We start from the raw sequence: 11,171 nt of genomic DNA, 5'->3' as shown, positions 1-11,171 counted from the left end.
GAGTGTGTTTGATTTGGTTTTTGCACAATTTTATGTGTGAGAATGCCTATGATTGTTTGTCACGCTTGTTTGCTTGTGAGTGTGTGTGTGTGTGTGTGTGTGTGTGTGTGTGTGTGTGTGTGTGTGTGTGTGTGTGTGTGTGTGTGTGTGTGTGAATGGGAGGGAGAGAGAGAGAGAGCAGTACAGTAAATGAACTGGGGCCGGTCTTAGTGACATCACAATTTGGGAGGATCTCAGTGGCCAGGCAAGTCAATTAGAGTTACACTGAGTTTACCAGCTGGGCACTTAGTATAGTGTAGACAAAAGTAAAAAGAAGTGTGTGTGTGTGTGTGTGTGTGTGTGTGTGTGTGTGTGTGTGTGTGTGTGTGTGGGGGGGGGGGGGGGGGTTGGGGGGGGGGGGGGGGGGTTGCGGCGGGTGAGCGAGAAAGAGAGAGAGAGGAAAAGGGGAGGAGATACAAAAGGGAGGAACAGAGTGGAGAGGGACGGAGAGAGACGTAGTAAGGAGGTGTAGGAACTAGACGGAGTTGTTGCCGCTGATACAGTACAGACAGACACAACTCATTTTTGCTCCTGCAGCTTATATGCACAGCGGCGACACCAGTGTGTTTTAGACAACCAGTGCAGGCAACAGGGAAAGGGAGTTGCCCACTTGCAGAGGTCAGGCAGGCAGGCAGGCAAGGGGGAAGCCGGTGGATGTTTTTAAGAGTTTGCTTATCTGACACTGACAACAGGATGAGGAGCTGAGCCAGGGAGCAGAGAGGGGGAGAAAAACATGGAGAGAGCAGCGTTACCTGCAGCCCATTTACATAGGAGACATAGAAGAGAAAGACACTGGTTACCTTGAGACAGGTACAAAGAGATAAATAGACCACTTTGTCCACTTCTGTCCAAAGGAGCGGGAGCGAGAGCCGAGGGATCGTAACACTGGAGCTCAAGGATAAACCATGGACTCTGCATACATCCCACAACACCTGGACGTGAGTACTACATCCCTTTCACACACACACACACACACACACATACACATCTGTCTGTCTGTCAAGCCACAGGCCACAGGAACTGTGCTGCTGAAACCATTAGTCACTCTGGGGAACAACACACACACACACACACACATGCATACACCGCTGGCACAGTGTTGCTCAATCAAAATCCGGTGAGCAACTTGTCCAAGAATAATGCGCCCATTATGAGTTCAAAGAGCATCACGTAACTCACCAGCGCTGCAACATACACACAGTATGAATTGGCCTTCAGTCTTAACGCTCAGGAGCTTTAATGTGAAAAGCAGAGGTGTGTTTTTGTTCTGTATTTCACATCGGCTTAGCTGTCAGACACACGATGAGGGCAGTCTCTGAGCTTTCAGCAGCCACGGGTTAGATATGTCAGTGTTTCCACTGATGCTTGTGCAGTGTTGTGCCTCGACGGGGGCCTCCTTTTAACCACAATGCACTTGTGACACTGAGACCTCCGAGCATCCCGGGCCGGGACTAAAGGGGAGATACTGAGGAAGAAAAAGGAGCCTTAGGATGAAAGGTGTTAGTACATGGCAACCTGTGTGTGTGTGTGTGTGTGTGTGTGTGTGTGTGTGTGTGTGTGTGTGTGTGTGTGTGTGTGTGTGTGTGTGTGTGTGTGTGTGTGTGTGTGTGTGAGAGAGAGCCTAAATCTATAATGTATATTTACAACCCTCCACAGTTCTACATCTTGGCCTGTGTTCCTGCGTACGTGTTCCTCTGCCTGGCAGTTAGCATGTGTTCCTGCCCTGTACTGTTCTTAGCATGTGTGTGTCTGCTCGTGTGTGTTTGACGTCTGGGTCATTAGCCAGCTAATCGCTCCAGCTGGCATGAATTAGAGAGCCGTTCTAATAGAGTCCAATAAAACCACACAGCAGCCTACCTGGAATATTGTTCTAATGATTTCATCTGTTACACCTCAGAGAGCAGAAACCACAACTCCACAACTGTTTTGGACATGTTTCACCCGCCCCCATTATATATTAACTCCCCAGCTCAAAGTCATGCATTAATGCCTAGTTAAGCGTGAGGAGTCTTGTGCAGTCATAACTCCCCAGTAAATTACGCAGACTGTGGCGTGCATGCTCACTTTATATGGCACAGTTGCAAGTGGAAAAAGAGCGGCAGTGAATGCAGATGTTTCCTCAGAAGTGTTCTCAGGTGTGCATGTGTGCCGTATACTGTACATCACGTTTGGGCCCATGAGGACGTGACATGTTTCCAAGTGTTTGAGTAAGAGAGAAAGTGAACCTTGTGGCATATCTATACGCTGCACGTATCGTGTTCTTAAAGAATGAGACGGCAGCATAGAAAAATGAGAGCTCGAAGGGGAGGGAGGGGGGGATCAGGGAGAATGAGAGGAGGAATTTGGGAAAAGAAACACGGGAAGAACAACAGGAAGGGAAAGTTGAGGGACCAGGCGTAACATGAAGACAGCGGCGGTGGATAAATCAGCTGGCTGCGGTGACACTCCGGCCCTCTGGCCCGGCAACAGTCCGCCGCACTCTTCCGCAAAAACACCATTCATTTTAGGTCTAGGAAAAAAGAGCAACATTAATGGGGGAGGAGGAAAGGGAGAGAGGGAGAGAGGGAGATAGGGAATGGGAAGGTGATGCAGGGAAGCACAAAAACAGATTCTGTTAACAAGAAACAACAAGAGAAATATGGCAGGGAGGGGAAATTGATGGATGAAACAAGGGAGAGGAAGGGGGGAAACAGAAAAGAGAAAAGCGGTTACATATTGTATGACTGCGTAGACCACAAAGCAAAAGGACAAAGTTCAAGGAATGCAAAGAGGAAGGAGGAAGGGGAAAGGGAGCAGGGTTTGAAATAAACAGATAAAAAAGAGAGGCAGTGAGATAGAAGCGCCACAAAAACAGGAGTTAGAAACGGACGGCGGAGGTCAGAGGTTTTAATCAGCGAGTTCAGAAAGACACGGGGCAGGCCGGCGACGGCGCTCGTCCGCCGCACGCCAGGGTCACGCCACTGTCTGCTTGGGAGGTCAGGTCACATCTAATATGTCTAATAGGCTGAGCTGCATGCACACACGGGGAGTAGATGCACAAACGCTGCTCATTCACTCCTCCCTTAAGTACATTTGATTATTCCACGTTCCATGTTTGCTCGAGAGGTACAAGAATAAAAAGTGCAGTCAGATGTGAAAGCAGGGACTAGGAGGGGGGTGTAATCATAAAAATGTTTGTTTTTCCCAGGCAACTAGAATGAGGAGGATCAGGATGCACATAACACATAAAGATGTGAAGTTAGGCCTGCAGCCTCTTTGCACGGTTTGAATGTGTCATAACACAGACATTCATGGACAACAGAGAGGCTGTATGTCAAAGTGATGTAGGGCGAGCTACTCTCCGCTCTCCTACGGCCCGTGTTTCTCGCCTCGCTGTGACGCACCCATGTTGTGTGATGAGCGAACCTTTGAACCTCACAGTCACCTGGGTGCTTTTGTAGGTGAGGAAAGTACAGGAGAGAGATGGTGCTGTTGTCCTTAATCTGCTTTACAAGCCCCTACAGAATATGGGAGAGGCTGTCCAGCAGAGTGTCTAATCTGTAATTGTCCTCTGCTGCGTTGCCTCAGGTGAAACAGCCCTGGGTGGGGCCGCGAGAGTTTAATGGATAGCCAGCAACAATCCCACGCTTAGGAGGTGGCTTATTTTCCCAGACCTGCCCTTTGAACCGCGCAGCACACGAACAACACACAATGCATAAAAGCATACACACACCTTCACCTGTGACCTCCTTTTAACCCCTTTTCGGACAGTGTGGTAAGATTAGCAGTCGTTACAGTGTCATTATGTGTTCTCTCAGCCATAAACAGCCCTGTTATCTCGCTGTGGAGGGCTTAATCAATTCTCAGTCCCGTAGAGAGATGAGATAAGGAGAGAGATATGTGAGAGCTCGGACAAGGAAAGAGATAACAAACTAAGAGTTTTTTCTTTGAGTAAGTGACAGACAAGTGCAAGTTCCTTTTCCAGTCGACCAGAGCGACCAGTGGATGATTCCTTTCCCGTCTACCTTTATTATCTTGCATTTAAGTTTAGATTTGTCTCGTCTCGCTTTGATCCTCTTACTCCCCACCTTGACCTCTTCAGGTCAAGAGGGCCGTTAACGTGCTGGTTTCTAATTATTGGCTCAGTTATTATTAACAGCTGCACTACAGAGGTGCAGGGTGTTAGCCGGGTCGTCATGGTAATTGCATGACCATGTCTGTGGTCATGTTCCCGCACTGAGGATAGACAGGGGAGGAGAGATAAGCTGCTCAGTTGCATTGAGTCAGCTGAAGGAGTCTTTACTTTCTTAAAACAGTCAAGTTTAGTTTCAAGTTTTGGGATTTTTATCAGAATTCTGCTTCAGTTATTCAAACATAGAGTGAATGAAGCAGGTGATGGTGTGAATGTGGAGAAAAGGAGCAATCATCATTGTGACAGGAGGTGAATAACTCAACACTACGGTCAGGGAAGGTTTAAAAGACGGTTCTGCATCAGTGCAACTATTTCTTTGGAAGAGGATGTTTAGATTCAAAGCACCAAAATGTGCAAACCACAAACGTAAAGCATATCTTCATAAAAACACACTGATTGGTTGAGCAGCATGGTATTGTATTGCAGGCAGCATTTTTCAGTAACAGGTCATTATCATCATGTATTCTGTAAACTGTTCTTTTTCCTGCATAAAACACTAGTGATACTAGATTGTTCATTTTTTGTGTCTCCTTAGTTTTCATTTTCATTGTTCATGGTGTGAAACAAGACATTGCATTGCACACCCAAGTTCTACAGTATATATTTATATACTGTATATCTTAGAACAATGACCTTCCTGCAGAAGTCAAAGGGCAATGAACAATGAGTGCTCACATGTAATTCTTGAGAACTTGTTGAGTGTTCAGCCTCTTGTATATCATGAATTCTATGTTTTCTGAGGTTTTGTCACTTTACCTGTAATTTAAGGGGATATTTAATTAGGCCTTTAAAGTTCGGGTAGGCAGTATATTTTTGGCGTTATAATATCCATGATAACCTTTCAGCATATTGTAATTCAAGTGGTACCTCAGGGTAGGCAGTTTTACAGAAAAGGTAAAAAAGGGCCCAAGCCCATCCCACCAGACAAGCCCATGCTTCATACAGTAACCTGCACGAGTACTACTCCTTGCAAACTTTGGTTGCATTGACGTGTAGGCAGTTATTGCCAATGTTGGAATAGCAACATTTCCACCGTAGAATCAGGCTTTCAGCCAACAGGAACGCCCTCTATCTGAAATGACCCGTGATTGGCCAAAGTCTCCCATTATGGGCTAGATTATTTAAAATCTTAAAACAGTGACATCAACAATGTATAATAATATAATATACTGCCTACCCGAGCTTTAAATGAAAAACGTCTTTTTCACTCGACACAACTCCCCGAAAATGGGGGGAGAAGGAAATATCTACAAGGCCACTTGAGACCACAGCCTTTGATTAATGAGAGATGTCTTTCATTCACAGCACTGTGATGTCTTTCATGCACAAACACACAGCACGATTAAATCACAGATAGAGACTGTTTAATTACTCTGCTTAGGAGATATATGGGCCTTGGCGGTAAGAAGCTCGCTATAAATTAACAGAGAGAAAACAAAGTGGCACTGTTTCTACAGCCAGAAGTAACAAGCAACCAACTTCATACGGATATGCGGACAGTAAATTTCTTGAACATATGCCACATGGAGGCTGAAGACTAATGAGAAACTAGTGTGTCCAGGAAGGAGAAGACATAAACATGATATACAGAGTCTGGAGTATCTCAGAGGAGTTATCTCTTTTGCAAATTTCATATAGAACTATAACACAATAACAAATTCACCTTCACGTGTTGATGTTTGGATTCTCTTTTGTCTTTTATTCATCACTTCCTCTCTTCTTTCTCCACCACACCTGTCCTCCCATAATCTACCCCCGCCTCCCTGTCCCCCTCCAGGTCCACCATGTTCCCTGCTAACCGCCTGCTCCTCATGGTCCTGCTGCTACCTCAAGCCTCGTCTGGTCGCCAGGGTGGAGACACCAGCAAGATCGACCATGGCAGGATGTCACCTCTACCTTCCTCCTTGTCATCCCCACCAGCTGGTTCCCTTCTCCTGGAGCCCAGTCTGGCTCAGACCATCCAGAACCTCCTCTTGAGTCGGCTAGGCCTGCAGGCGCAGCCCGACCCTCGACCTGGGGTGCCGGTCCCCGGGTACCTTCTGGATCTTTACCGCTTCCACCAGCAGCAGTACCATCTAGTGGAGGACCCTTTGTTTAGCTTCCCCAGCCAACACATCCAGCAGGCTAACACCGTACGCAGCTTTCACCACAACGGTAAGCTCACTGGTACACCATGACGTCATCGTGTCAGCCTTTATTGCAACGCAATTCAAATATTTCAATTGTAATTGGCCTTTGGACTTTAGTTTAAGGGAAGTTGTCCGTGCGTCCTGTTGAATTATTTTATTAACCACAGATAAAGTATAAAGATTCTATTTATGACCATGGCAGGTGTTTTTGTGACTCAGCAACACTAAGTCAGATCCATCTGTGCACTCTTAGATAAGATCAGTTGTTTACAATCCTTCATTGTGTGGGAGCATACTTCGCTTCACTGAGGGGAAGTCTGTTCTGGACTCTGCACTGTAGTTTTGATCATGGCTGGATTTACCTGTAAAGGCACACCAGGGCAAACATTTCTCCCCTTTTAATTTGGGAATATATATATGCTGCTATGTTATGAATTTTATACTTTATGCTGGTGTAGGAAAGGTTGACAATTCTGTTATCAATTTATTGTTGATAATCCAGCCTTGATTCAGATACAATAAATATAATTTACAAACCACAAAAGTACAAATGAATGCTTGTAGTAGTTCAGTTCACTATGCCCTCTATTAAAGGGTAAATGTTGTAACTTAAAGCGGCATTGTGAGCTTTCCCTTTCTTCCCTGGTAACTGCATGTATTTGTTGGCAATTTTGCCGTTTCTGAGATCATTCAAGAAAGATCCGCAAATGACAAATCTGACTAATGTAGCCAACCTCTGATTTTAGTTTTTTTGAGTGTGATCTTTACAATCTAAACCCCCATACCCCCTTGTCTCTTCCTCTCTCTCTTAGAGCCCCTTGGAGACAGTCCCATAGCAGAGAACCGTAAGAGGGTGCACATCGCCTTCAATGTTTCCTCCATCCCTCAGGATGAGAGGGTGATCTCTGCTGAGCTCCGGCTCCTCCGCAGTGACAGAGCCTCCCTGGCTCCTGGGGCCCACAGACTAAACCTATACCTCACTGAGCACCATGAGGACCTTGAGCCCACCCTGCTGGAGACAAGGTTACTCACCACTGGCCTCCACAATCATAAAGCAAGTGGTTTCTGGGAGGCTTTCAGCTTAAGTGCAGAGCTCCTCCATAAGGCCCTTGCTGGGACTGGCAGACTGGGTTTCCTCCTGGAGGTCAGACCTGAGAACAGCACCGTGTCGCTCCCTGACCAGAGCCTCTCCTCTGCTGCAGGCGAGAAGGAGGCAGAGAAACACAAACAGGGACACCTGAGGGTGTGCAGGTCCGTGGGTCAGGACGAGTACAGCTGGGCCCAGGAAAGACCCCTCTTGGTGACGTACAGTCATGATGGCCGTGGAGAACCCTTAGTCAAACATGGCAGGAGGAGCCCCAATGGAGGTCAGAGGAAGAGAGGGAGAAAAGGGACAAAAGAGAGAGCCAGGGGCAGCAGCAAGGGCCGCAATAGGGACCAAGCCTCGGGGAGGGCCAAAAAAACGGGGTATAGAGTGCCGGGCTGGGGAGGCGATAAAGGAGGGGTCAGTTGGAGCGAACGTGGAAGGGTGAAAAGAAATGGCGGTCGTGCTGCGAAACTGAAACGCCTTTCCCGTAACAGATGCCGCCGTCATCCTCTATATGTAGATTTCAACGATGTGGGCTGGCACAAGTGGATCATTGCTCCCAGCGGCTACGATGCCTTCTTCTGCCTTGGAGAGTGTCGCTTCCCCCTGGCCGACCACATGAACTCCTCTAGCCACGCCATGGTGCAAACTCTGGTAAACTCTGTGAATGGAGCTGTGCCCCGGGCCTGCTGTGTGCCCACCTCCCTCAGCCCCATCGCCCTGCTCTACCTGGACCCTCAAGACCGAGTGGTGCTGAAGAATTACCAGGACATGGTGGTGGAGGGCTGCGGCTGCCGGTAGTGGGCCGGAGGACTCAACAGGAGGAAGCCAGACGTGGATGGAGGAACATCGAGGGAATAGGAGAGAGACAGAAGCATGAAAAGGCAGATGGTGGGAAAAAGAGCAGCCAGCTAACTGCAAACAGACATGACAGAATAGGATGAGTGGAGAGGAGGAAGATAAGGGAACGAATATAGCAGCTAAATCTTCATTATCAGGAGCAAGAAAAAGGGTCAGACAGAAATAGAGAGAAAGAAAAAGAGTGAGTAATCTGCCACCCAACAGGATAAATGATTATAAGGCAGCAGAAGCAAAAAAATGGTCAACACAGATCACTGCCAGGAATTACTTTTCCCTTTTCCCCCATTTAGCGATGATGCAGCTGTTTACACCATCAACCGACAGGCTTCTCGTCCTCTCACGAGAAGCCAGCGCTTTGACATCAGACGGCGTCGATTCTATATCCAGTGTTTGCCGCTCATCTCATACGACTGTCTGAAAGGCTCATGTTTATCAGCTGACGTGGTAAACATTCAGAATCAAATCTTTATGGAGCAGAATCGTGTAACTTCCTGACGGACTTCCTGATGATCTGATGATCAAACAGCATTAGCAATACGACGACGGCACTAGCACGGCCTCCAAGCGTAGCCTGACAGTGTTGTTTCTGCAGTATTTGAACGAAGAAGTAGGGTGCATCTGTTTTTATGAACGTTAATATATGATGACAGACCATCCCCTCACAAGCACCCCTACATCACAAGCTATTTAAAACCACAACAATAATGCTGAGGAATTATTATGCTATTGTTTGAATGTACTACTATCACTATTATTTAAAGAAGATATTTTTTTGTACATTTCTTTTTGCAGACGTGAAGAAAATCCAAGTGATGGTTGTCTTGTGATTATACATTATTCCACTGAATGCGATCCTAACTTAAAAGACACATTATGTATTTAAGTAGCAGCAATATGGTGTATTTAATCTTGAAAATATTTAAGATACCTGCACTCAACAGAGCATACAGCAAACTGAAAGCCTGCCGTCCATATGTTATGGTAGCTTCACATCCGTACAAATGTTCAGTGTATTGAATCAACAGTCTGTGTTTCTTCAACTTCCCACCTTATCATTGCACACATTTCGGTGTCCTACACTCGATAGCAGACATACGTATTGTTGCCTTTAAAAGCTCAACTAACAAGTCAATGGAAAGCTCTGTGTATTGTAGCTACTGAAGTGTGTAACAGCAGGTGTCTTCGCTAGTTGTGTCTGCATGTGTCAAGAAAAAAAGGAGGGCCGACATTAAAACTGGGAATTTAGTGCCTTTCAAACAGGGGCTTTAACAGTGTTCTCTGCTGAGCTTAGTAATTGTTTTTCAGTGTTGCTTTTTTCTCTCTAAGTGGAAACATTTAAGCAACAGCTTGTAAAATGTTTGACAATATACCTCTAATAAACAAAGCAAACAGCACGACTGTGACGTGACTTTTCTTTTGCATTTACCATTCCCTCTTTTTGTACGTTGTTCTCCCCATTCTGGGGCCTGAGTGCACAAAGAGATCTAGAGAATTATTGGTCTGGAATAAAAAGGAAGCCAGAAATCCCACCGAGAAATTTAAACAGATTTGTGTGTGCATGTGTGTGTGTGTGTGTGTGTGTGCGTGTGCGTGTGTGTGTGTGTGTGTGTGTGTGTGTGTGTGTGTGTGTGTGTGTGTGTGTGTGTGTGTGTGTGATACTACAGCTTTAAATTCTAACATTGAAACAGCTGTGAGGTTTAAAAGTAAGGAGAAATGTCTTATCTCCACCGAACATCATTGCTTCTTAAACCAGTGAACCTTGTATGACTTGACAGTGAACAGTGTGCACATGTTTCTGATCCCAGTTATCAGACACGGAGGTGGAAAGACAGGAAGTAAGAACATGTATATGAAGGGAATGAGAGGGAAGAGCAAAAGGTTTCCACACTTGGCTGCAGGTCAGTCCTCAATACGGGTTCAGACCAACTCGGCTCGGCGTCTTTGACCTTCACATTCAGCCGCCACCCGATGGGCCAGCTCGCTGCAGCTCACAGCTGATTGAAGCCCACAACCTGTGAGGTGGAAGTGTGCCGTTTGGTTTTAGTGAGTTATAGAGCAGAAAGAATTGCAGCGGGTAACACATTAACTCCCAACAAGCAGGTAACTGGTATCCCCTCCATCTACTGCCCAGAGACATAACTACTTCCCCATTTCCTGCCATAAATGAAGGTTATAAAATGCTGGTTATTCTAATCTTATAATGTGGTTCTTTCATATTCATTCGGTGGATGTCCACCTGCACAGTCTTTGTTTACCAGATTTGAAACTCTGTTTTGTATATATTCTGTCACACATCTGGACGGCCATTTCAGCATGAAAAGTAGCTGGCTGCACACAGCTGGAACGCTCTAAACTTCCTTCCCCTGCATATTTCACCTCTCAACACTTGTCAGGAGCACACTGGTAGGTGTGTGTGTGTGTGTGTGTGTGTGTGTGTGTGTGTGTGTGTGTGTGTGTGTGTGTGTGTGTGTGAAGAGAAAAACAGAGCAAAGGAAAGAAAGTGTAGAGGCAGATAAAGACACATAGAAGTGTCATATGATATCATGTTCACAGATGGTTTGTCGACGGAGCTCCGGCTGATAACACTTTGGGTTCGTGCCAGCGTGCTTCGGATCATGGGCAGTAACACATCATGGTTCACTTAGTGGTTGGCTGATAACCTCCGGCCTTTTCCCTCCATGACCCGCTACTCACTCTTTCACCTTCAATCCCATCCTTATTCCACCTTTCCTGACTCATCTATCTCCCTTGCAAACCCCAGCTTCTTCAACCTCGGCTTTATCTCGGCCTATTTCTCAATCACTTTGCCCATCCTGACAGTTTATGCTTTTAAGCCTTTCAACCCGACTCATCGACTCATTCTTCTCCCAGGGTCTGGATTGGA

At 46.3% G+C, this 11,171-nt stretch overlaps 1 protein-coding gene across 1 annotated transcript; it reads left to right on the top strand.

Moving 5' to 3' along the window:
* The first annotated feature begins 473 nt into the window (after positions 1–473).
* bmp16 (bone morphogenetic protein 16) lies at positions 474–9,681 on the top strand. Its single transcript, XM_084020094.1, has 3 exons — positions 474–977; positions 5,988–6,364; positions 7,152–9,681. Exons 2-3 carry the CDS (start codon positions 5,995–5,997, stop codon positions 8,225–8,227), a joined length of 1,446 nt encoding a protein of 481 aa, XP_083876220.1. The 5' UTR covers positions 474–977; positions 5,988–5,994; the 3' UTR covers positions 8,228–9,681.
* The last annotated feature ends 1,490 nt before the right edge of the window (positions 9,682–11,171 follow it).

The sequence above is a fragment of the Eutrigla gurnardus genome (genome assembly GCF_963514095.1).
Source record: "Eutrigla gurnardus genome assembly, chromosome: 10".
Lineage (NCBI taxonomy): Eukaryota > Metazoa > Chordata > Actinopteri > Perciformes > Triglidae > Eutrigla > Eutrigla gurnardus.
This window is presented reverse-complemented; position numbering and strand designations above follow the sequence as displayed.